General features: G+C 53.8%; 9 protein-coding genes across 9 annotated transcripts; 5 read left to right on the forward strand and 4 right to left on the reverse strand.

Annotated features, from left to right (window-relative positions):
- Positions 1-2,175: 2,175 nt before the first annotated feature.
- On the forward strand, positions 2,176-2,889 carry LAESUDRAFT_658263 (uncharacterized protein; the record flags this gene model as incomplete). The annotated part of the gene is made up of 1 exon (XM_040904741.1): positions 2,176-2,889. The coding sequence occupies one exon, from the start codon at positions 2,176-2,178 to the stop codon at positions 2,887-2,889; it is 714 nt and encodes a 237-aa protein (XP_040761962.1).
- Positions 2,890-3,859: 970 nt separating this feature from the next.
- On the forward strand, positions 3,860-6,214 carry LAESUDRAFT_682971 (uncharacterized protein). The gene is made up of 2 exons (XM_040905811.1): positions 3,860-4,473; positions 5,530-6,214. Exons 1-2 carry the CDS (start codon positions 4,067-4,069, stop codon positions 6,026-6,028), a joined length of 906 nt encoding a protein of 301 aa, XP_040761963.1. The 5' UTR covers positions 3,860-4,066; the 3' UTR covers positions 6,029-6,214.
- Positions 6,215-6,438: 224 nt separating this feature from the next.
- On the forward strand, positions 6,439-7,237 carry LAESUDRAFT_728465 (PX-domain-containing protein). Its single transcript, XM_040909443.1, has 5 exons — positions 6,439-6,537; positions 6,611-6,677; positions 6,739-6,782; positions 6,847-7,068; positions 7,125-7,237. Exons 1-5 carry the CDS (start codon positions 6,466-6,468, stop codon positions 7,188-7,190), a joined length of 471 nt encoding a protein of 156 aa, XP_040761964.1. The 5' UTR covers positions 6,439-6,465; the 3' UTR covers positions 7,191-7,237.
- LAESUDRAFT_728468 (uncharacterized protein) lies at positions 7,227-10,881 on the reverse strand. The gene is made up of 6 exons (XM_040909444.1): positions 10,504-10,881; positions 9,974-10,438; positions 9,669-9,920; positions 7,725-9,615; positions 7,547-7,669; positions 7,227-7,497 (listed from the first exon to the last, which is right to left on the reverse strand). The coding sequence occupies exons 1-6, from the start codon at positions 10,658-10,660 to the stop codon at positions 7,440-7,442; spliced, it is 2,946 nt and encodes a 981-aa protein (XP_040761965.1). The 5' UTR covers positions 10,661-10,881; the 3' UTR covers positions 7,227-7,439.
- Positions 10,882-10,885: 4 nt separating this feature from the next.
- Positions 10,886-12,550, reverse strand: LAESUDRAFT_728470 (mitochondrial carrier). The gene is made up of 7 exons (XM_040909445.1): positions 12,405-12,550; positions 12,275-12,345; positions 11,975-12,219; positions 11,894-11,915; positions 11,680-11,835; positions 11,366-11,620; positions 10,886-11,307 (listed from the first exon to the last, which is right to left on the reverse strand). The coding sequence occupies exons 1-7, from the start codon at positions 12,472-12,474 to the stop codon at positions 11,227-11,229; spliced, it is 900 nt and encodes a 299-aa protein (XP_040761966.1). The 5' UTR covers positions 12,475-12,550; the 3' UTR covers positions 10,886-11,226.
- Positions 12,551-12,669: 119 nt separating this feature from the next.
- LAESUDRAFT_703788 (WD40 repeat-like protein) lies at positions 12,670-17,104 on the reverse strand. Its single transcript, XM_040906530.1, has 9 exons — positions 16,690-17,104; positions 15,639-16,629; positions 14,820-15,580; positions 14,680-14,758; positions 14,185-14,620; positions 14,040-14,134; positions 13,344-13,993; positions 13,170-13,287; positions 12,670-13,117 (listed from the first exon to the last, which is right to left on the reverse strand). The coding sequence occupies exons 1-9, from the start codon at positions 16,843-16,845 to the stop codon at positions 12,957-12,959; spliced, it is 3,447 nt and encodes a 1,148-aa protein (XP_040761967.1). The 5' UTR covers positions 16,846-17,104; the 3' UTR covers positions 12,670-12,956.
- A 345-nt stretch (positions 17,105-17,449) lies between these two features.
- On the forward strand, positions 17,450-18,697 carry LAESUDRAFT_728472 (uncharacterized protein). The gene is made up of 2 exons (XM_040909446.1): positions 17,450-18,379; positions 18,441-18,697. The coding sequence occupies exon 1, from the start codon at positions 17,510-17,512 to the stop codon at positions 18,296-18,298; it is 789 nt and encodes a 262-aa protein (XP_040761968.1). The 5' UTR covers positions 17,450-17,509; the 3' UTR covers positions 18,299-18,379; positions 18,441-18,697.
- A 701-nt stretch (positions 18,698-19,398) lies between these two features.
- Positions 19,399-20,462, forward strand: LAESUDRAFT_728474 (metallophosphoesterase domain-containing protein 1). Its single transcript, XM_040909447.1, has one exon. The coding sequence runs from the start codon at positions 19,403-19,405 to the stop codon at positions 20,330-20,332; it is 930 nt and encodes a 309-aa protein (XP_040761969.1). The 5' UTR covers positions 19,399-19,402; the 3' UTR covers positions 20,333-20,462.
- A 436-nt stretch (positions 20,463-20,898) lies between these two features.
- Positions 20,899-22,137, reverse strand: LAESUDRAFT_715756 (uncharacterized protein; the record flags this gene model as incomplete). Its single annotated transcript, XM_040907183.1, has 6 exons — positions 20,899-21,094; positions 21,120-21,142; positions 21,258-21,332; positions 21,396-21,698; positions 21,755-21,869; positions 21,998-22,137. The coding sequence occupies 6 exons, from the start codon at positions 22,135-22,137 to the stop codon at positions 20,899-20,901; spliced, it is 852 nt and encodes a 283-aa protein (XP_040761970.1).
- Between the last annotated feature and the right edge of the window lie 337 nt (positions 22,138-22,474).

Consider the following 22,474-nt stretch of genomic DNA (forward strand, 5'->3'; position numbering starts at 1 on the left):
TGCGCCGAGGTTACATACGGCGGACACGGCAGGTTCCATACGTATGGCGTGCTGAAACAAAGGGAGTGGTGGATATCCAGATATCCAGAGATCACGATCACTGGGCAAGTCCCGTGGGCGGCACTACATAGATCGGATGACGACTCGGAGGTCAAATTGCGATCGTTGCTTGCGGTCAGCAGTCGTCGGTCGCCGATCCAGGACACCGAACTCGAGCGCGTTCCTCGGGGAGACCGATCGTTGATTTGTGAGTGAGCTCGGGGAGTCGGGTGTGGGTGTGTGATGACCGCTGGTGATGGCGTCCCGGGCGGCGAGGTGTTTAGTGGAGGGTGAGTGTGAGTGTGCATGAGAACGTAAGGGAGGGGAGGGAGGGCCAACGTGTCGGGAGAACGTGTCCGCGAAGATCCGTTTTGCCAGGGGAATTACGAAGTGTTCCGTCCATTGCGGGTGAAAATGTTCAGCGATGAGTGCGTGATGGTTGCAACGACATTGTAGGGACGCACACTTTGCATGGTCGGATCTCACGCAGGCATATTCTCATGTGTGTTCTTATACCATTGATACTAGACGGGTGTCTGAGTAATGGCCTCAAGAAAACAGGATACATCTCAGAACGCTTGTGGCTACTTGTCGACATCAAAAAGACGGTAAGTCTTAGGACCTTCTTGATCGAGACTTTCCTTTGGAGTACATCTTCTCGCTGGCTTCTTGCCACACGCCTCTGGGTCTGTGCAAGCCAACGCCAATATGAAAGAGACGTTCTCGAGGCACAAGACGCTTTGACTTTTCCTGACGTATGTGGTAGTCACGGCGCATCGCCGATGGATATTGATGTTGATGAACAAGGTTTTGGGCAACTCGGACTGTCAAACCACCCGCGACATTTTGTTTAGAGGACAGCTTGGAATTACAGGTAATCGAAGTCTTTGAATGCTGATGGATTGTTCTGGATTGGCTTGAATCGCTGGGTTGTCATGTGAGAGTTTTCAACCGGCGACGTCAACCGGTGTGGACGATGCAGTGCACCGTGCGATGGACCGAGCTTACCGTGGTTTCATACGGCGTGCTGAAACAAAGGAAGGATGGATATCACGATCACTGAGCAAGTTTCGTGGGCGGCGCTCTACATAGATCGGATAACGACTCGGAGGTCAAATTGCAATCGTTGATTGCAGTCAGCAGTCGTCGGTCGCCGATCCAGGACACCGAACTCGAGCTCGTTTTGAATTCGGAGTAGACCGATTTGTCGATATGTGATTTGTGATTTGTGAGTGAGCTCGGGGATTCGGGAGTGGGTGCGTGATGACCGCTGGTGATGGCGTCCCGAGCGGTGAGGTGTTTAGTGGAGTGTGAGTGTGAGTGTGCATGAGAACGTAAGGGGGGGGAGGGAGTGGCCAACGTGTCGGGAGAACGTGTCCGCGAAGATCCGTTTTGCCTGGGGAATTACGAAGTGTTCCGTCCATTGCGGGTGAAAATGTTCAGCAATGAGTGCGTGATGGTTGCAACGACATTGTAGGGACGCACACTTTGCATGGTCGGATCTCACGCAGGCGTATTCTCTTGTGTGTTCTTATGTCATTGATGTTGACTCGAACTTCTGTGGCTCGCTCTGAGACGTGAGCGGTTGGATTGGCGACAGATTCTTCTATCTCTGCAAATTGCCATCCCTTACCAACTTGGCTGACTCCTGCGAGACCGGAATTGTAGTCTTGCACAGGAAAGATGACTCAAAAGGTTAAATAGCTTGCAGCGTCGGAGCAGCTCGAAACGTCGAACCTGAGAAGAACCGTAGCGGATTTAGCTCAATCTCTACCTATGTCCTCTGACAGCACGAATTTGATTTTTTTGCCGACAACAGTAGACTGCGTGCATGAACGTCGTAGTTCTGACTTGGTGCGAGCATCGCCGTTTGAAACAAAAGAGAGTTGCCATATATGGGGTGCTCGGGTATATCCGCGAGCTGAACTTGTCCGATGTGGGTTGATAATCACAGAAAAATACGCACGCGTCGGTTGTCTCTGACCAAGTGCTGCTGCTGGCTGTCTGCGACGCTGCCTGTGTTGTCTAGAGTCGAACAGAGGAAGCGAGAAACTGAGCGGAGAGTGGGTGCTCGCGGGACGGGCGCTGGAGAGGATAAATACTGGGATTTAGGTGAGACATAACCGCCTCGAGCTGATGGCGACACGGCAAAACAAAAAGCGAAAGGGCGTCCGCAATGTCATCAACCGAGAACGCACGGTCACCACGTTGACTGCTGGCCCCGAAAGCGCGTTTCTGATCCCAACCACCACTGAAGAACCAGGCGCAGCTCTCATGTCTGCACCTTTTCCTGTCTCCTCGTCTGCTGGCGGCGGTCCAAACATGCAGCAGCCTGCCTTCCCCATGGCCCCCAACTTTGCTCCTTTTTCCTACAACAGCTACATGCCTGGTCAAGGCTTCGTTCCGCAACATCAGCCTCAGCATTTCTTCCAACCAGAGCCAAACTTGCCGCCGGGACAGAACGATCTCGAGGTGTTGGAGAAGCTGAAGGAAACGATCAAAAGCGGTCAGCACGAGCTCTTCCAGCCGGTTCCACAGCCTGCTGCTCTTGCCAGTCTCTTCCTGGGTCCCAAATACGTCTCGAGAGTGCCTCCTCATCCTGAGCAAGTGCCTGTGGACTATCCGCAACGGCATTTTGATGAGTCTGCTCATCACAACGATATACCCAGCAATCCTGCCAACGTTAACAGTGCTGCCAGCAATGTTCCTGAGCAAGACAACCGGCTGCCTTCTCAGAGCTCACAAGCGTGGGATGGCTCAAGAAAGCCAGCACCTCAGCCCGCGGGCGACTCCAAGATAGCTGATAATGTGCTAAATTCTAGTAATTGTCCTGTATTGGTCGGCCGCTGATACTGTGTTACGCCCTCTGCAGAAATCAACGCTGTCGCCGCCGGGTGCTGTGTCCTCTGCACCCCACATGGATGCTAGGCACGATGTGAGTACAGGCTCTGCGCCACTAGTAAGCAACGACTCGGCTGCAAGGTCGTTGGATAGAAGAGGAAACGGTCCCAACAGCCCTCTGGATACCACGCAACGGACAGCTGGCAATGAAAAACCTGATGACGTTTCGCGACAAGGCCCTCCTGGGTCACAGAGGTTTGAGTCCCGCAATCTGGAAAGATCTCAATCGGACAAGGCTCTTGGTCATGATCATCCGTCTGATCCTCCCCCCTCACTCTTGCCAACCAAAACAGCGTCTTTGGACGATATTCGGCTTCCACGAGACATGAACTGGACCCATCGCAACGGCTCTGACGATAGGCAACGCCACGATTCGGATCGCGGTGCTCCCATCAACGGACGGTCCCATGGCGACACGAGGTACAACAACAACGGGAATGGCGGTGACACGCGTGGCCCTGGGCCAAGCCCCAGGATGCACGAAAGGGAGAGAGACAAAGAACGTGATCGCGAGCGTGAGCGGGACAGAGACAGAGACTGGGAACGTGAACGGGATCGCGACCGGCGCGCCGACTACGCCCGGTTCAGAGATGACCGGCGGATTGACGATCGCCCAAGAGCTCTGGACAATCGACGCGCTCCTTCCGAGCAGCGACAATATGAGCCGCGTTGGTCAGAGCTCCATCGCAGACCTGAATACAAGCCCTCTGGCGGGCCTCCTGCTGGCCCGCCGCGCGTCAATGCGCCCGACGAACGGAACACTCATCTTGATACTCGGCCACCACGCTCACTAGGTGAAGAACGCTCCATCAACAGGATCCCTGATGCTGCTCCGGCTAGAGCTCCCCCGGGCGATCGTCGTCCGCCATCGAGTGAAGACCGTGCTGTGAGAGCCCCTGTTGATGACCGCCGTGGACCTCTCCCTCCCTCATCTGATCGTCAAGCAAGAGATGCGGAAGATCGACGACTTCTCCCTCCACCGTCCCCTGCTGTCTCTGATCGTGTTGTGAGGCCACCTGAGGATCGACGACCACCTGTCCCTCCACCTGCTGCTGAGCGTCAAATCAGGCCTCCTAGTGATGATCGCCGTGCACCTGTCCCTCTTCCTGCCAATAGCGACAGACAGATGAGACCTCCTGAGGACAGACGGCTGGCGCCGCCGCCTCCTGCTGCTGTAGATCGACAATCGAGGCCAGTTGATGACCGTCGTGCACCTCCTCCAGCATCATTGGCGGGAGATCGCCAGGTAAGGCCAGTCGACGACCGACGCCCTCTTCCTCCTCCGAGCATAGACAGACGTCCACTTGTTGATGATCGACGACCGCTTCCTCCTGTTGATAGACCAATGAGGCCTTCTGACGACCGCCGTCCTCCATCTTCTGAAGACCGTAATGCACGTGGCCCCACAGGTCCGCCGCCTGTTATGTCTCGTCCTCCTGTTGAAGACCGTAGCATTCGTCCTCCACCAAGCAAGGATGATCTGAGTACCCGTCCGCCTGCTTTGCTGGAGGAGCGCATCGGCCGTGCACCGCCGTCCTTGCAAGAGCGGATCGCCGTGAGCAGCAGTAGAGCGGACGATAGGTCAAACCACCCTCCACCTGTGCGTGCAGACGATCGCACGGGTCGGCCTGTACCTCCTTTGGAAGAGCGTTTGTCCCGTCCTCTCCAGGCCGTAGATGACCGCGGAGCCCGCCCGCCTCCTGCTGAAGACCGTTTAGCTCGCCCCCCGGTTCTGCCTCCTTCGACCTCTGCTTCTGACCGCGGTGCCCGTCCTGTACCTCCCGATGACCGGAAAATCCTCCTAGCTGAACCTGCACGTCCGCCTCCTCTATCTGGGCCGCCCGACCGCGGAGGGCGTCCTAGCGATCGCGAACTCGATCGCGGGCGGCCGCCCGTGTCAGACAGATTTGCTCGCCCTCCGTCCCCAGCGGTTTCAGCAAGCGGACGCGGGCCCCCTCCGTCTCGCGCGGTATTTCCTAGCCCTGCTCGTACGGCCTCCGTTGCGCGTGACGAACCGCGCGTGTTTAGGCCGCGGTCGCCGGCGCGTTCTCCGCCGCGGTCTGACGCGAGGGACTTCCGCCCTGCTGCTGAGCCTCCTCGTGACCGCGCCGATATACGGCCAGCGTATCGTCCGCAACATGATAGGTATGCTAATGATCGCCGTCCTGACTTGATGGATACCGATCCGCCGTCTGGTCGATTCAATGCGCCTTATCGAAGGCCTGCGAGTCCTGTGGGCGCGAATAGTTTGGAAACATACGGCTCGCGTGGGCGTTCTTGGCTTCCTGCAGGCGAAGCATATGTGGAAGACCCGGTGCGACGCCCGGCTCCCCAGGATGCGCATGGATATGGACGTGAGTGGCGCGAAGACGATCGTGGATATGCGGATGACTGGGACACAAGGAACGGACGCACCTGGGATCGGCCGGCGTATGAACGAGACCGATTCTTGGAACGCGAGCCAGTGCCGAACAACGGTTGGGAGACGCGTGAAGAGCGCGAACGCAGACTGTCTGGCGGCTTGCTCCCACCTCCGCCACTCGAGCCCACTGCGGCACCGCCGAGATCTTTCGATTCGCGTCCTCTGAGTTCTCGTCTGACGGAAAAATATCCAAGTGAAGAGCGTGGTTACGGAAGAGATTTGGAACGTGGAAGGTACCCGCCTGTGGATGCTCCTCCGTCAACCTATTCCCGAGTGAGACCTCGCAGCCCGAGCCCACCCCCGAGAAGGTCTGGCCCCGTTGATGACTTGCGCCCGCCCATGAAACGTGCTCGTGACGATTATGGACCTGAATACTTCACACCTGCGCCGCCTGTTAGTGACACTCGCGCTCCGCCTCCTGCAGACTACCCTCCGCGTGTTCGCTCGCCGGTGGCAAGCGGCTCAGCGTACTATGATTCTCGGGCGCCTCCTGCGTATGGCAGTAGCCCTGGCGGCTTGCCTCGTGAACGAGATTACCCAGATGCGAGAGACCGTCCTGAATATCCAGCTTATGATAGACGAGTGCCGACGGCGCGGCGCAGTGCTTCGCCGTATCCGCGGTACCCCCGGGACGACAGAAGATACGGTGTTCACCCTCGTGGTTGAATGAAGTGAGTTGTCTGGTTTTTCCGCCGTTGAGGGAGTGGCTCATCAGGGACGTTGGTTGAGCAGTCTAAAGGACGATCTGCAAAATATCTATCGGATGTCGATTTGTGCTCGATTTCTCTATTTGGCGCGCAATGCGCCTTGCGACTTGGATCGGAACGTCAATATGCCTCTCATGTCTAAAACATATACGCGGCTTGCTTGTATATCTCCATATCTTGTTTTGAAAGTAGCTCCGTTATAACAATATATGACATATGCCCATGTATTTGTTGGCTGCGAATTTTTGTTGAAGTTCCTAGAAAGCCGGAGGATTTTGGAACAGTGGCGAAGTTCTCCCACGATCATGCTGCCTCAAGCGCTCTAGTCCTGGCGGGGGTGGCGGTGAGGTGATAGACAACAGCATCTGTTCCGCATCCAGCACAACATCCATCATCATGACTACTGTATCGCCCTTCGCTCGCAGTAGTGTGTTCGACGAACCTCGTCTCGGCGGGCGTGAGCAGACCGTAAGTCGGCATTATCCATGCCCTGTGTCCTGAGACGTGAACTTGAACAGGAAACGCTTCGTCATGCTTGCAGATCGAGGAGATGTACAGCGTGCCCGAGAGCTTCTTGGAAATAGAGGTGCGCAATCCGCAGACGCATGGTCAGCAAATCCTGCGACATGGAGACTATAGGACACTGAGCTGATGGTGCTCATTTAACAGGGTTCGGACGCAAAATGTATACTGATTATGAGATAGTGTGCAAGGTGCGTTTCTACTTCTCCTGCTGCGCATCTGCACGCTGCAATGATTTGTCTCTCATCCCGGCAGACCAATATTCCTGCGTTCAAGCTTCGACATTCAGTCGTGCGCCGACGGTACTCGGATTTCGAGGCGTTTCGTGACATCCTAGAGCACGAGTCCACACGTGTCAACATTCCTCCTCTGCCGGGCAAGGTCTTCACCAACCGCTTCTCTGACGAGGTTATCGAGGCGCGGCGTGAAGGCCTTGAACGCTTCTTGACGGTGGTGGCGGGTCACCCTCTGCTACAGGTGCGTCGCCTCTTGTAGGGTAATCACCCCACATTCTGATCAATTCACAACTGCAGACGGGAAGCAAAGTTTTATGCGCATTCTTGCAGGATCCTGCTTGGGACAAGAACCTATGGCAATAAATATGCGTGTGCCATCATCCTAATCGTCTTGCCTATTGAGTTTTCTCTGCCATGTTCCTCCTTACCCTGGCATTCGCTCCCTCATCTTCCTTTGTTGTAGCTTGTACAAAGTCCTACCTTTTCTCCAATACATGTCGTTCTCTCTATGTTTACCATGAGATGCAAGGCAGGACTACGCGCATCTGTAAATGTACCATACTACCCAATGGAAGTTTACTTATTAGATCGTCTGGACAACCATATGACCCTCTATGATGGCTCTGTCGGTTCGACGGGAGGTTCATGAACAACGACGTCTATGACCGAGCTATAATCGTTATTAGCTCTGTACGCCGGTAAAGGCCTATCGCGCTCACCGGAGGTGCATCGTATAGCCCGATTGGACATCGGTGAGAACAAGTTCATCGATGGGGTGCACGCCAGGCGTGAGCGCAAGGAAGTCCATTCGCACAGACTGACACGTAGACGGCAGGAGAGGTCTTAAGATCAAGGTTCAGTAAATCATCTCTTAGCAGCATTTACGTCCATGCTCACCCTATCCGCACCCTGTTTTCCAGCGGTACAATACCAGGACCATCAATTGCTCCTTTCTTCCTCTTCTCTGTCCGCCCCTTCCTTCGACGCCGCCTCTCATCCGGATGACTCACCTCGAATCTCCTCGTCCACGAAGACTGGTTGAACACAAATATATCCAGAGTGAACTGGTCTAGTGGATATATCTCTCCGTCACGACGGCTTTTGCTCTTGCTTTCGCGAGCGGTCGATAGCAGTCCCACGGACACGATGATCGGTTCCGCGCCCGCCTCAGCCTCGGCCTCCACCTCTGCGCCGAGCTCAGCGCTCGTTGGGAAGCCCAAGACGTTCACTCCCGGCGTCGGCAGTATACTCTGGCGATCCCGCCGCATGTCGACACTGGGTCCTGGCGCGCTCGCGTTCTGCTGCGACAGCGGTGCCTGCCAGAATGGCGTGGGAGGCACGGGCAATGGCGACCCTGGATATGCAGGATACGCTGGCGTACGAGGGGTGCCCGGCTCCTCGACAATCGGGAAACCTGTCACCTGCCCGGCACTACCAGCACCCAACGCCGAGAATGAGAAGTACGTATCTGGCGCCGGCATATCGTACGTCGTCGTGGTAGGCGCAGGCGAGCGTGCATAGAGGGACTGAAGGCCCACGGAAGGCGGGAGTGAGCCTCTGTTTCCCGGAACGTTCAGCATACCTCCGGATGTCGGGCTGGATGTGGGCGTCATGGGTCCTTGAGCAGGAAGCTGCGGCTGGTTGGCCGGGTTGAGCATCGCGGTCGGGCCTTGGTAGTTGACCGGCGACTTTGCCTTGCGGACCTGGCTGGCCGAAGCTGGAGACTCAAGTGCGCTTAGCGTATAGCGCTTGTTGCCTGCGACGGACTGCCCTTGAAGAGACATCGGCCGCGACGCGGGCGGCGAAGTGACAGTTGGAGGCGCGGACGCAGGCACGGTTGGGAACGGCGAAGCAGGCGTGGGCAGCACGGTTAGCTCTGTCGGGTCGGCCTCGGATGGGGCGGCGGATGGGATGGTCAAAGCGGACGAGAAGTTCAGCTTACAGCTCCAGTACGACTTGTAAACTTTCGTGGGGTAGGTGATAGTCTCCGATTCCGGCGCTCTCTCGAATGGCCTCACGCTGATGTTGATAGAGACAGAACGGTGCATATCTTGCGAAGATGCGGCTGTTTGCATGCTTCCACGCTTTCCTGCGGCTGACAAGCTTGTCCTCGAGCCAGCGCGAGGCCCACTGGGCGGAGGAACCGGACATTCATCTAGTTCGGGTCCCCGCAGGAAAGACACAGCGTAGAGGAGGTTAACCTGTTCGCGAGGTGCGATATACAATGGAAATACGGTGTCGTTGTCGCCCCACGAGACAAGCACTGTCTTTGCACCGGTCCCGCTGACAGTGACGTCTGCACGCTCGATCTCAAAGCTGAAGTTAAGTAATGAGTCGGCGGGCGTGTCAGGGAAGCTGTTCTCGATCTCGACGGAAAGAATGACAGTGTGCTCTTCATTCCCTGTCTCACGTTGTTCACGAGCATACTCATCTTCTTCATCCTCTGAGTCTGCCGCGGCCGTTACCTTGCTGCCATTGCCATCTGTCAGTTGCTGCTTGCTCTTGCCGTTCCGCGGAAGTAAGAAATGCGGCACGAAGACCGTACGCATGCGAACGTGAAAGCCCGATACCACTTTCATCGTTTTGCGATACGATTTGCGGAAGGTCGCGCCGGCTACCATGTGAGATGGCTTGCCATACGACGATGGTGGCCGTGCTCCGTGATGCTGAGAGGAGGCTGACGATGGAGGGACGGGAGGAAGCGAGAATGCATCATGACGGGTCTTCGGTCCAAGACGGGTGGAAGGGAGGTTGAGAGGAGGATCATCAGAGGATGTGAACGTAGGATCTGTGAATATATGCGTCATATATGACACTGTCATGACAATCCGGATGGCGTACCTGCCTGTAAGCCCTCCAACAGATTGATCTCTTCAAGCCCGAGTAGTAGCTCATCATCCTCATCTTCTTTGCCGACAATACCACTCGGTCGCGCCGGTGACATTGGATTTACGAGACCAGGGAGGCCGCCCGCCTCTTCAATCATAGAGGAAAGAGTCCGTCGAGCGGGAGTCACAGGAAGCGCTTTCTCGCGCAATGTAGCCGACACGGTGAGCGACAACAATGGGTCAGGGAATCTGGTATTCATGAATCCTGCGCGGGACGTTGAGCTGGTTCTGAGTCGGCCGAAAGAACGTAACACTCACGTACAAGGACCGACATCCGGTACACAGCAACCCACTCGTCATTCTGATCGTTCCAGAGTAGCGCAAATGCATCAGAGGATTCTCGCGCTCGCGCGATCTTCTGCTCGCCCCATATGCCGGAGGAGAGTGGTGTACCCTGCGCCTGCACATATTGGCGGTCTGACTCCGCTGCAGAAGGGATCGGATGTGGAGTCGATGGAGGGAATATGGAAGGATGCGATACGGCGAGCAGAGCGGCGGGCTTCACCTGGTTCATAGATGTCGTGCGCAGCGGAATGGGAGGCCGTTGAATCTCTGGCACATTGACTGGAGGGGCGGATGGAGAGATATAAGAGGCATCGTAGGCAATCTGAAGGTGGGCCAGGAAGGAAAGTAGGTGCATTGGCGGCTTCCCGCCGTCAGACCGTTCTGTGTCTATCCCAGAGGTTGGAAAGCGTATGATGAGCAACAAGTCGATGTTCTCATCTGCGATGAGCCACGGACTGTCAGCGAGATTAGACGGCTCAGCAAGAACTAAAACCCCGACCTACCGAAGAATGCGACCTTCCTATCCGTAGGATCTGCACGTAGTCGTGATAGCCATTCTGTGGCCCTGTCGCCGGTGTAGCCAGCCGGAAATTCGAGGGATGTTTGCGGTGCAATTACCTCCAACACATTGGAGTTAAAGAGCTCCTCGAATGTAGCCATAGTACGACACGCGAGATCCTTTGCTTTCTGACCGTACCCTTAGTGCAAAGTTGCAAGGTTCCAAGTAACAGTTCGATGACAACACAAGCCAATTTTGCGAAACTTGTGCAATAACGCGCTCACCAGCGACCACCTGAGAATGCTGCAAAGAATGGTTGAGCTCGCGTTAAGTGTTCAGGCGGACAATACAGGCTGTAATTGCAGTTAACGGTGGGAGAAGAGACGAAAGCACGTTGTGAGGCGCTCATTGCAGCGACGCGACGCGTCCTGTTATACGAAGACAAGGGAATGAGCAAGTTGGACGGTCGCGACCAAATATCTGTGCGAGCACCGATTACAATGCCTCCAGAGGAATATGTAACTTTATGAGTGGTGAGCCTCCGAAACCATCTATCTCAACAATACAAATCCCAATACATTAGATGCGCGTAGATTTCTAGCGAATGTGCGGAGCGTGACGGATACTTTTATTCATGCTGTCGTAGGAAGGCATGTGAACGCTGCAGAAGCGACGTGCAGAAACGACGCGCAGAAGCGACGAAACAAGCAAGACAACGTATGCACGGTCATACATATTTTGAGAACCAAGGGATGAGCGACTGTGCTAAAGTGTAGCTGAAGACCAGCTTGGGACCAACTACCAGGATCTGCAACAACGCCATCAGCATGTTTTTGTCATTTCCGAGATATTGATGATCAACTAACTTTCGGAGTAAGGCCCTTGAAGAGCGCAGTCACGCCCTCGTTCCTGATCAACTCCTTGACCACGGTCACTCCGCTGACCTTCGTCTCGAAGTTCGCGTTCTGTATCCGCGTTTTGATGGTATCGAGTGGAGCGGCGACGCTGATAGACGCCACGGCACCTGCTACGGATGCAACGAAGTTCTGGCCCCACGTAGCCTTGGAATAGTCCTCGATGCCAAACAGGTAGTCCTTCGCCACCGCCGATGCGCCGAAAAGCTGTGAAGAGTGCATATGTTAGATCGTAGAATGAAGATGAGCCGCTTAGGAGCACGTACAGCGAAGCTACCGGGTGCGTTCCGTGCCATTGTCCATTCCCAGCCTCGGTAAAGCGTAGTTCCTTCCTCGAGGAAGATACGAATAACACCCCGTCCTCGGAAGGCATCGGGGTTGACCTGACGCTTGATCTTAAGAGCATCGAGTGGAAGCAAAATCTGTATGGCCCGCAAACATCACGATACAGAACCTGTAACAATCGATAGAGCAACGTACGACTTCACCGATACCAGTCAGACTGAGCAAATCCGTTCGCTCAGTCTTGCAGTCGACACTGCAACAGGTACATGCACGCACCTGCCAGCAGTCGCCTGCATCATCAACTTGCCCTTCCTCTCGCCAAAGGTTTTCGTGAAGTTCGCCTTGTAGTTCCGCGAGAGGATGTCGCTGAACCACGGCTGCCCACCATACTTGTAGATACGCTGGGTAATCTTGTACCCTGCGGCATAGCCAAGACCAGGGAATAGAGATAGCAGCCTCTTTCCGAGTGGCGCAGCCGCATACTCCCTGAAAATGATCGAAGAAAGAGTGGACAGGGAAACCTGCGCCCAGAAATGTGAGGACAAGCATGCAAAACATACGAAGAGTTGTACGTACCTTCGACTTGTTGCTCATCAACCGCTTCGAGATGGTATCTACCGGATGGAAGACCAGCAGCTCAGCCACACCTGCAATTCCGAAACTCAATTTCTGACATGCAGCCTTGATCCAAACGCGCGACGCGAACCTGAGGCACCCGAGCCCAGAATCCGCGCAGCCCCCGAGTCGCTTCCCTTGACGTTGATTATCGGGGCCATCTCAAGATGTACGATACACGAGGTCACCGACGGAGGTCTGCGATGTGGGCTGGGATGAGGATGTCTGGGTAGACGGGCAGCAAAGTCGAAATTTCAGAATTAATTGAGCGCTCAATCAGCGGTTGGTCACGTGCGCTACGCCGGAGATCATCAATCATCTTTAATTTGGTATAACACACGATCACCATATCCTCACTCCCGGCATTCCCTACTTCCATAGCATTTCATCATTTGTCATGCACGTTCATGTCCATGTGTCAATATACGTTGAGGCCACGTTCCTGCCAGCATCCTGCTGTGTTTATCTTCCTGTTTTCTCGCTTAATTCCGTTCTTCATAGATCCTGCATCATACATTGAGTGTTTTGCCAGTGCTTTGGCCTCAACTCCCTCTCTGCCACATCAGGTGTTTCCCCAGATTATATGCGCATCTACAACATATGTGAGCACAATTGCAGAAGAGAATCAATTGGCGATGATGTATCAAAAGCCGTCTGCACATCTACAATCACAACCTGCAACGGGGCAAGTTTCATGGTTACGCTGGCTGTCTTCCCCGTAGAACCATTGCAATATATGAGACGCATGTCCTCCATGTCGACATGTCTGACAGAAGACAAGCGCGTCGTCAATGGTGTCTGTGACTTCTTCCCATCAGCTGCATATGGGGACAGGCTGCGAGTAAGACCACAGTACCTTGCGAATTCGAACGTGCCAGCGCAGCATTCCTGGCAGAGTCTGGGAAAATTGCCAAAGTCATTAGACAAATAGAGCATCGCGGCAGAGGTCGGCCACAATGCGGGCATGCAGTTGCCTATGGCACGGCATCAGGACTGGCAATCAGCATTCGAGCTGCAATAGAACACCTACACGGGGATTGTTGGCTTCCGAAAATGATAGGTCCATTGGTTTACCACAATAATTGCACCGTAACAGGATCTGTTTCGGAGCCCATTCGAACTGCAGTAGCTCCATGTTGTCTATCGCATTTTGTAAGATGTGCCCGCGCTCGACATCGAATTGGCATCTGTAGTGGAACAGCTTCCATCCGTCCAGCAAGTCCCGGTATGCATCCAGCCATCGTTCGACACGTTTGTCGTGTGCTCCGTAATGAGTCAAAGACGCGAGTATCGACGCAGTCTGCACGTCCCCGGAAAGGTCGACATACGTTTGTAGGATGTCCAGCCCAGCCGATGTCAGGCCCGTGACTATCAGCCCTTCGATGTCCCCGTCGTGGCTACATCGGTCTGTGACGCGGCGGAGGTAAGAGGTGAGCTCCTTGTCCTCGAGAAACTGAAAGGCTATCGCGAGACGCTCGCGCAGTGGAAGCGCATCTTCTTGCAATACTTCTGTCCAGTCTTGTATCGTAAGATAAGTGAGCATCGCCCGGAGATAAGGATCTTGTAATCGCACGACAAGCCGTTCGCAGTGCTCGATGAAATCAAGATTCTTGTGCGCATGCCCCGAGGTCGAGGGTATCAAAGCGGCCAACATGCCGGACATCATATGCAATGACTCGTCTGCAATCGATGTAAGCTGATGACGACGAAATAGTGATATGCTTACCATCACTTCGCATAAGCACCTCCACCGCACGCTTAAAGTGATCTGTGAAAACCAACCAGCAAGCGGCTTGCGAATGCTTGTTCTCCTTCTCCCACCTATCATGCCTATCAGCACTGCGTCTGAAGATCCGTCTCAGAACCTGTACCTTTTGATCGCAGACGCCAAGTCCTCTTCAGCCAAACTCCACCCGCACACTTTCAGTGCAAGCTGTCTTTGTGCCAACTTCGCCGTATTTGCCACCGGCTTCCAATCCCCGATGCCTATCCCGTTCCTTTCGTTTAACGCGATAATCGCGAGCAAGAAGTCATCCGGTAATCCCGCATTTGCAGCTTGACCGTGACGCCGCCGGCTGCTATGCCTTGACATCGTTCGAGTAAGGCTCTCAAGTGGCAAGGGGGACAGCGAGTGAACGGGAGTGTTGGGCAAGATATGCCGTCTGACTACGCGGGGAGTTGTGTGAGTCGAGGTAGATGCCTGAAGCTGTGATGAGTGGAAAGACTCCCAAATTCCAGAGAGTCCTTGGTAAGCGAAATTGTATCCTTCTAGGTAGGGAGTCGGATCAGAGAGGATTTGTTGAGAATCTATGGCACGATGTGTGAACATTGACTGCCAGTGAAGGTCAGCGAGGTTCGACACTTACGATGGATCCATCGCCAGAGTTCTGATAATGCTATGTCATCAGGTGATATTTCTCGAGCAACAATTGCGTTGTGTAATGGCTGAAAAAGACAGGAACATGAGCAACTGCAATCATCTGGGAACGTTCCTCAAGCATCTTACGCTAGTTATCCCGTATCCTTGCACAACTCTTCTTCGCATGACCATTGAAATATCTTCTCCCACGATGTGCTGCATCGCGAATCCCGGGACGGGTAGTTTGGGTGTCTTGTTGGCATGGTCCATCCCACTTGCCTTGCGTCGTATGCGTCCGCCATTGATCGACAACGCGTCAACTGCTCTTGGCTCATGCGAATCAGGCTCGATGGGCTCATTCACCCGGCTCTTCTGTGGGGAAGACGAATGTTCGAAATGTAAGTTTCTCAACGCCGCAGGACTGAACGTTCGGACTCGACCCCTCGAGCTACCCGGCCGCGTTGCCGCTAGGTTTGTTGCTACTTTCAGTGGCAGTGCCGAAAGTGCAGGGAATCCGTCCTCGTCTCCTCGACCAAATAGCGATGGAGGGCTATGGACCTCTTCGCCAGCCCGGTCCCTCGTGATAGCGCCCTCTTTCTCCTTTACGCCTTGTCTACTGACTGATGGCATCTTAGAAACTGGCACAGCAGTGGGTAGGAGAATGGAGATATCCCACGGTTCCGGTGGGGTTTTTTGTTCGGTGAAGCCAGGGAGCACGCGATACGAGCATCCCAAGCCGATAATCAAGTCACCTCGTGTACTCCACGGGGTCAGCTTCGGAGTATCATGCACGGCGTACAATTCCAGGTCGCCCTCCTTGTTCACGACCATAACTTCTGAGGTGAGGGGATGCATTTCGGCACTAGGCACGAGAGCAAAGGAGGAAAGGGGTTTATTGAAGTCTTTAGCTGAAGAACGTGCAACCTTAGTCGCTACGTAACGTTTGTATATGCGAGGAAAACATACTTTTTCGGGTGTCTGACAGCACAATTTGATGGGAGGTGCTGGCTACTGCTTGGTTTGACGTTGACAAATGACTAGTGCTCGCGACTGATCCACCCCAGGGCAGAATGCTAGAAGCATTCGGCCAGGAGCGCGTCACTTTACCGGACTGGGAGGAGTCTCTGGAACGTGTTCTTTCCGCGGAGATCGACTCCCGTACTTCAGCCTCCTGCAAATCCCAGAACCTGACATGGGACGCCTCTTTCTCTAGTGTTGCAATGGTTCCTCTTCGGATGCTCGAGAATTCTACAGTAGTGAACGTGGCACCTGCCCGCGGACGTGCTCCATCTGCGCCGGCATCTCTTCCAGTGAATGTCAGAAGCCCTCCTTCAAGTTTGCGCGTATCCCAAACAGTGACAGTGCCCTCCTCGAAGCAAGCTATTCGATACGGGTCAAGTGGATCGGTGACAATGCCGTTCACCTTAGTCGCAATGGTTTTTGGTGAGCTCTGCGGAGCACGCATATCGAACAGTTTGAGCCACCGGTGAGACATACCAGCGAGCAACTGCGTTGGCGACGACGGAAGGAACACGATTGAAGTAACCGTGTCCTGATATGCTTGCATCTGTATCATACGCTGATCCGCACGTGAGGAAATATCTGCTCGAGGGTTCATTGTGTGTGGATCAATGCGCGAAGTAGATGTAGCTTGAGCTTCGACTGAAGAGTCGAGCGACAGGAGGGGTGTAACCGTGTGGAGATCCCAAATCACCAGACTGGAGTCATTTCTGACTTTGTCTAGTCCTACCGCGAGGTAATTTGGGTCTGCGGCGGAGAATGCGAGAGCGTTACAGGATCGGGAACTACGCGCGGGAAGAGATTCAATGCGACCGCTGGAATAGATATGGTCTTTGGAGTATCTAGTTGCCTCCAAGCGCATCAAGTCCACCTTTCCTGAGCCCATTCCAATAGCCACAAGGTCGTCAAAGGTAGGGTCGGGCGACCATGCGAAGCACTGTAAGAATCATCTGTCGGTCGCCCTGGGACGAGATGTACAGTCCGACTGCAAAGTCACCTTCATGTGGTTCAAATCAAGTTGAGACGTTACTTGCTTGATCTGGAAAAGTGTCGAATCCCACTCATAGAGCGTCACTTGGGAACCGCCGCCAACGACGAACCTGTTCTCATGGCGAGGATGCCATAGAAGACGCTTCTCCGTCTGGACGACCATGATAGTTTGAGTCCTTGGCCCACACACGTCAAGAATTTACCAGCCAGATAACTGAAACTGCCAGGAGTCTGGTTGGAACAACTGGCGCGTTCAATTAATACAGCTAGTAGGCGATGAATGTGGGCGACCTCAGGGTTCCAGCTCAGAACAATCGGGGTAGTCAGCCTCTTTTGGGAGTGGAACAAGAATCCGTGTTAACGTTGCCAATCAAGCTCGAGACAGCGTTTCAAAGCGCGAACGGCGCTGCAGTGGGGACGTGATAGTCACGGTTCAAGGCGAGTTAGACGCCGAATTGTATGTAGCCAAACGGCGAACCCAGCCACTGTACGATCTCGAACAGCAAGCACGACTTAACTGTGGATTCATTCGCGTCTGACTTCGAGAGCAAATTACGGTGAAAACCGATACGGCTAGGACTGCGTACGTTGTAACATCTCATCAGTGATGGTACTCAGGTACTAAAACTTAGTGTTACTAAGTTCGCTTTGAAAGCGCGGGCTACTGCCGTCCAGTGCAAGTTTCACCGACGTTTGACAACGCGGACCATCTACTCTATCTTTGCGTGAGTCGTATATCGACTTATTAGAAGGATCCTCTGGGTTCCACTCAAGTCTTCTGGGCGGAAAGGCTCGTTCAAATCCTGCCGTTGTTTAATCAAACCAAGATGTCGACGATTCTCCCTTTGGAGATCTGGGATAGCATCATTGACCAACTATCCGCCCATCGCAGTGCGCTTTCTGCCTGTGGCCTAGCATGCCGCATGTGGGTGGCCCGTACCCGTTTTCATCTCTTCCGCTCCGTGGAAATCCGAGACGGCTTACGCTGCGACTCTCTTGCAAGTGTCATCGAATTGTCCCCGCAAGTATTGACTACGTTGCACCCTGGTATTTCCCATTACATCCGTCAAGTTGCCATCTGCCCCTCTTTCGATTGCTACTTTCCCCCACTCGAGGAATACTTTCGCGAACTTTCTGCTTGGCTGGCGCACTCTCTACCCTCTGTTCTAAGAAAACTGGATGCAATGACAGACCTCAGTCTGGCAAATGTCGATTGGACGTGGCCGTTCATCGTTGAGAATCTCTACCCGGCTATCGTAAGAATCAGCGACAGGTTAGAAACCTTGTGCTTGTACCGTGGCCGATTCATGAGCCCTCGTCAGCTGAACAATTTCCTTTTCGTATTTCCACGACTCTCCAGCCTTGTCTTGGAAGCTGTGCACTTCAAATCGCTGGATTTTTATACAGCTCCAAATACAGATTCCGCTACGCTCATGGTCAATGACGGCATGGCAGGCATTCATTCCAATTTCCCACCATCTCACGATATGCGCCATCGACAACATCGAGACAGCAGCGCTAGGCCATTGGTCGATGGGCACCCTGCAGAGCCACGCCTGCGTAGACTCGATTGTAGCAGTTCTCTCCCAATGCCTTCAATGGAATTAGGACGTTGATTGAACAGTCTGGACCCGCACTCCAAACTGTCCGGCTGAAGCTGACGTTCACTTGGAATGCAGTACGGCGTCGTCGTCTAGGTATGCTCGCTTCTCATATGTTCTTGTCGTCACGCATTTATGATATTCACGTCATTGATAGAATCGTTCCTCGACCGATTTGACTTATCGTGTAATACCGGAATAGAATGCCTGAACATCACAGTAGTCGATTCTGCGTTGAGGCGGCAGACTATCCCATGTCATTCCTGGATTGCTTCACTCCTTGCGACAACCCATGCTCCCTCCCTTCGTGAAGTGGAGGTATGCATCTGCCGCTACAAGGATGGCGTAGGCGCTGACTGGATCGATTTACCGCGCCTGATAGAAGCCCTGGAACTCTTGCGGCAAAAATCCCGCAATGCAACTGCCCTGCTTCGTTTCCTCGCCGGTCCTAACGAGCCTAGCGGGTGGTGCGATGACCTAATACGTTCGACGATGGTGACACTTGTTGGTTGGTCCGTGACGAACCAAAGGTCCTACAGAAAAGAACACGACTTGTCACTATTATTTATGCAAGCTGGAGTCGCCGATCGCGTTTATTACATATCCCGTTGTACACCCAGTGTTACTGATGATTCGATGTCGTTTACCACCGTGATTTCATGAGGTGCGGTGTTAATGCACTCTTTGCCTATCTATGCTGATCGCGGGTTGTGTGTACAGCCTGTTTGGTCTTTCACCTGCTTGTTCAATGGGCCTGCTGGCATTCCACCATTCCAGGAGCTCGCTCTTGGTCTGTGCAGATCACTGCTGCCAGAGATGTTGCCATGTTCGAGAGATTACGAGTATCAGTTATGGGAATGCAGAGGGATGATGCATTCGTTGCCACAGACAATGCTGATGGGCTCCGCTACTTTAATTCATTTCTCCTGTTCTTAATTCTTATAATCAGCGGAAATGCTGGACATACTAGTACATATGGATCGAAAAAACGTTGGAACATGAACGCCAAATTCGCGCTCTTGCCTCCGCGTGTGACGTCTGGGACGAACAGCGTGACCGTAACTCTGTCGTGTCACTGTAGGACTTGGCACTGACACTCCAATCTGGGATCTCACAGTCATGAGCTTGGACGCTCTTCTTCGTCGACGACGCCGCACTTTCTGGGAGGACTTTATCTCGTCGCCACTTGTATTTTTTGCTCGTTATCTGTACCGTCTGTTCGAACAATCAGCGGCCGAATCGCTACTGAGCAACGCGCTCGACTCAGATTCTATACGTGTCGTCTGCATATCTGATACTCATAACGCGCATAATGAGCTCCCTCCACTCGACAAGGGAGACGTTCTCATTCACGCAGGCGACTTGACTAATTCTGGCACGCTCGAGGAGATTCGTGCCGCGCTGGGGTGGCTGAACGCACAGACACATCTGCATAAGGTGTTCATCGCAGGGAACCACGACACTATCCTCGCCGACCTGGATTCAAATCAGCGTTCAACACTGCTTGCACAGTTCCATGGTCTCGTTTATCTGCAGGACTCGTCAACAACGGTAAATGTGCGTGGGCGCGAGCTTGTCATCTACGGGAGTCCACAAACGCCCCGGCATGGCTCATGGCAGTTCCAATATCCCCGTGTCCACCCATTGGAAGCAGACTCATCCCCTGTGTGGAGTGACATACCGCCGATCGTGGACGTGCTCGTCACTCATGGGCCACCAGCTCAACATCTTGACAACGAGGGTGCGGGTTGCGCTGCACTATTACACGCCGTATGGAGGACGCGTCCCGCATTGCATGTATTTGGACACATCCATGGAGCGCGCGGAGTCGAGCGCGTGAGATGGACACAAGTACAGGAAGTGTATGAGAGGATTTCCGCTGGACTAGGTGGTTGGTGGGATCTGGTCGTAATGATTGGGGAGATGCTTCGGAATAGAATCTGGATGATGAATGGGCGAGAAGGGAACGGTACGATTCTGGTAAATGCCTCTGCGCTTGGCGGATTGAGGGACGAGAAGCGGAGGGGTGCAATTGTCGTTGATATTTGAGAATTGTGCTCTAAGGTCTGTGAGTTGAATTAGCATCCATATATTCTCTATCGTGAAGTATGATCCTGTCGGTGGATTTCTACTTACATGTACATACGATATGAAGACATTCATATATACGCATACGAGTTTCAGCGACGCGGCCACACCTCGAAATCTAGCCGACAACTGTAGCCTGGCGTAGGAGGGCGTATTAATTAGGCCACACGTCGCCACACGCGTACGCGCCCGCGCAATCCGAGCGCCCGGTATTCGAGCTCATCCTCGACCTACTTCGACCGAGTCATGGCCTACCATCCATCATACATCCGCTATAAGGCTACCGACAAGCATGTCCCCCTTGATCATACAACTGCGTTTCAAGACTGGACTGAATCACCATGATGGCAGCACACCGGGTCCGATCCTCTATCGATCGAAAATCTATTCACCAGAACTACAGCGGCACAAGAAAAGGATAGCTAACAATGTGGTCCAAGTAAGTCCTGCCATTATCAAAAAGGCTACATCTGATGAGCTCCATCGTAAGTCAGCCTGAGAGCTCGTAGAGCTAGAGCACCAGCATCTCAGACCGTATCATCACGTATTACTTGTGTCGCAGGGTGGGCCACGCGAATAACCGAAGGAGGAGCCGTTTCTCTGCGTTGGACTACTGCCGCGATCCTGCCAACGTGCTGCATGATGGGACCTTGCTGGACGAGATCGAGGAACTGGTGACTTTCTTCTGTATGCCAGTAAACTCGGTGAGCACCCATACTAATGCTGTAGAACTGCATGCAGAACTCACCGAAAAGCATCTAGGCTGCGGTCCTATGGGTACCTCTAGCTTGCTGGACGAGATCGAAGAACCGGTGACTTTCTTCTGTAGGCCAGTAAATTCGGTGAGCATCCGTGCTAATGCGATAAAGCTGTATGCAGAACTCACCGAAAAGCATTTAGGTCGCGGTTCTACAGGTACCTCTACCTTGCTGGACGAGATCGAAGGATCGGTGACTTTCTTCTGTAGGCCAGTAAACTCGGTGAGCATCCGTGCTAATGCTATAAAGCTGTATGCAGAACTCACCGAGAAGCATCTAGGTCGCGGTCCTACGGGTGCCTGCCTCGGACGTTCCATTCCTGATCGTGCCCTGGTGATCTGCAATACCGAAGGCGTGCGTTCGGTATTATCTGGTGCACGAATGATCCCAGGTTGCCTGGTGATGACGATCCTCCCATCCTCTTCGTGGCAGTCCCAGTTGCCGAAGCGGATGGCGTCGAAGCTCTCGCGTGGGGGAACAGGTTGCGGCATCATCAACCGAATGGCCCGCGGGCCTATGGCGTAGGATTTGCTACGGCCAGACTTATCCTTGAAAAAGCTTTCTCCGGTCTACAAGCTAACGGGTCACGCTACTTGCAATCATATGGAAGCACTACAGGACTCACTGCACTCCAGTAGGACACGAAGTTACCATCGTCGTCCGTCAGCTTGACCCACTTCGACCATCCCTCTCCTAGGTACACACCCTCGGTAGGCATGACCCAGAGCGATGACGGACGACTGCCGGAATCATCGAAGTCCTTCAGGTCAATGGTGAGTGCACATGACAATACGGGAACTGATAAGTTGGCTGACGTACCGACTCGCTGCTCGTACTCGTATTGGGGTGTGCTCTCATGAAGTCTAACATTTGCTGATAGTCGTCTGCCGAAGCGGGGTCATCCTCCCAGTCGGACCATTCGCTGGGGGAGACTGCTGGCACATGTAAACCTTCTCGAGGGCCTACTTGAGGGGCATTCTCTTCGTCGCTCGTGGGAGGAGTGATCATCGTGATGCGGCAGTGAGGAGCTAACGAGTGGCGAGTGGCCAGACAACAAAGGGCGAACAGTGAGAAGGCGGTGGACAGATTCGAGCTCTGTGCGCGAGGACTTTTGTGCAGGCGTGCGGAAGAGCTGATGGGGGAGGTGAACAAATGGCGCAAGTATGGCCGCCTTAAATAGCCGTGGCCGGAGTCAAGGCTCAACATGAGCCAAACAGCGCGCCCTGCACACGTTGTTAACGGGCGCCAACGCGTCTGTGGCGGTCGTTGCCACTCGCTTAGGGATCCCTCCGGCCAAAGATTCCCGGGAAGTAGTGGACTACATTGTGCATACATGGTACATCCA

This window comes from Laetiporus sulphureus, assembly GCF_001632365.1.
Source record: "Laetiporus sulphureus 93-53 unplaced genomic scaffold LAESUscaffold_34, whole genome shotgun sequence".
NCBI classification, from domain to species: Eukaryota; Fungi; Basidiomycota; class Agaricomycetes; order Polyporales; family Laetiporaceae; genus Laetiporus; species Laetiporus sulphureus.

Excerpts from the sequence above, each read along its gene's own strand:
- LAESUDRAFT_728470 (XM_040909445.1), bottom strand. The coding sequence starts at position 12,474 with ATGGCCCCGATAATCAACGTCAAGGGAAGCGACTCGGGGGCTGCGCGG. Across the intron at positions 12,346-12,404 it reads TCTGGGCTCGGGTGCCTCAG|GTGTGGCTGAGCTGCTGGTC; the intron begins GTTCGCGTCGCG and ends TCGGAATTGCAG. Across the intron at positions 11,621-11,679 it reads ACGCACCCGGTAGCTTCGCT|CTTTTCGGCGCATCGGCGGT; the intron begins GTACGTGCTCCT and ends CACTCTTCACAG.
- LAESUDRAFT_728472 (XM_040909446.1), top strand. The coding sequence starts at position 17,510 with ATGTCGACGATTCTCCCTTTGGAGATCTGGGATAGCATCATTGACCAA.
- LAESUDRAFT_728474 (XM_040909447.1), top strand. The coding sequence starts at position 19,403 with ATGAGCTTGGACGCTCTTCTTCGTCGACGACGCCGCACTTTCTGGGAG.
- LAESUDRAFT_703788 (XM_040906530.1), bottom strand. The coding sequence starts at position 16,845 with ATGGTCGTCCAGACGGAGAAGCGTCTTCTATGGCATCCTCGCCATGAG. Across the intron at positions 14,135-14,184 it reads TTGGCGTCTGCGATCAAAAG|GTGGGAGAAGGAGAACAAGC; the intron begins GTACAGGTTCTG and ends TAGGCATGATAG. Across the intron at positions 13,118-13,169 it reads GGCACGTTCGAATTCGCAAG|TCACAGACACCATTGACGAC; the intron begins GTACTGTGGTCT and ends GATGGGAAGAAG.
- LAESUDRAFT_728465 (XM_040909443.1), top strand. The coding sequence starts at position 6,466 with ATGACTACTGTATCGCCCTTCGCTCGCAGTAGTGTGTTCGACGAACCT. Across the intron at positions 6,783-6,846 it reads ATTATGAGATAGTGTGCAAG|ACCAATATTCCTGCGTTCAA; the intron begins GTGCGTTTCTAC and ends TCATCCCGGCAG. Across the intron at positions 7,069-7,124 it reads CGGGTCACCCTCTGCTACAG|ACGGGAAGCAAAGTTTTATG; the intron begins GTGCGTCGCCTC and ends TCACAACTGCAG.
- LAESUDRAFT_682971 (XM_040905811.1), top strand. The coding sequence starts at position 4,067 with ATGAGACCTCCTGAGGACAGACGGCTGGCGCCGCCGCCTCCTGCTGCT. Across the intron at positions 4,474-5,529 it reads CGCATCGGCCGTGCACCGCC|TTCTCGTCTGACGGAAAAAT; the intron begins GTCCTTGCAAGA and ends GCGTCCTCTGAG.
- LAESUDRAFT_728468 (XM_040909444.1), bottom strand. The coding sequence starts at position 10,660 with ATGGCTACATTCGAGGAGCTCTTTAACTCCAATGTGTTGGAGGTAATT. Across the intron at positions 9,921-9,973 it reads CCGGATGTCGGTCCTTGTAC|GATTCATGAATACCAGATTC; the intron begins GTGAGTGTTACG and ends CGTCCCGCGCAG. Across the intron at positions 7,670-7,724 it reads GAAAACAGGGTGCGGATAGG|ACCTCTCCTGCCGTCTACGT; the intron begins GTGAGCATGGAC and ends CTTGATCTTAAG.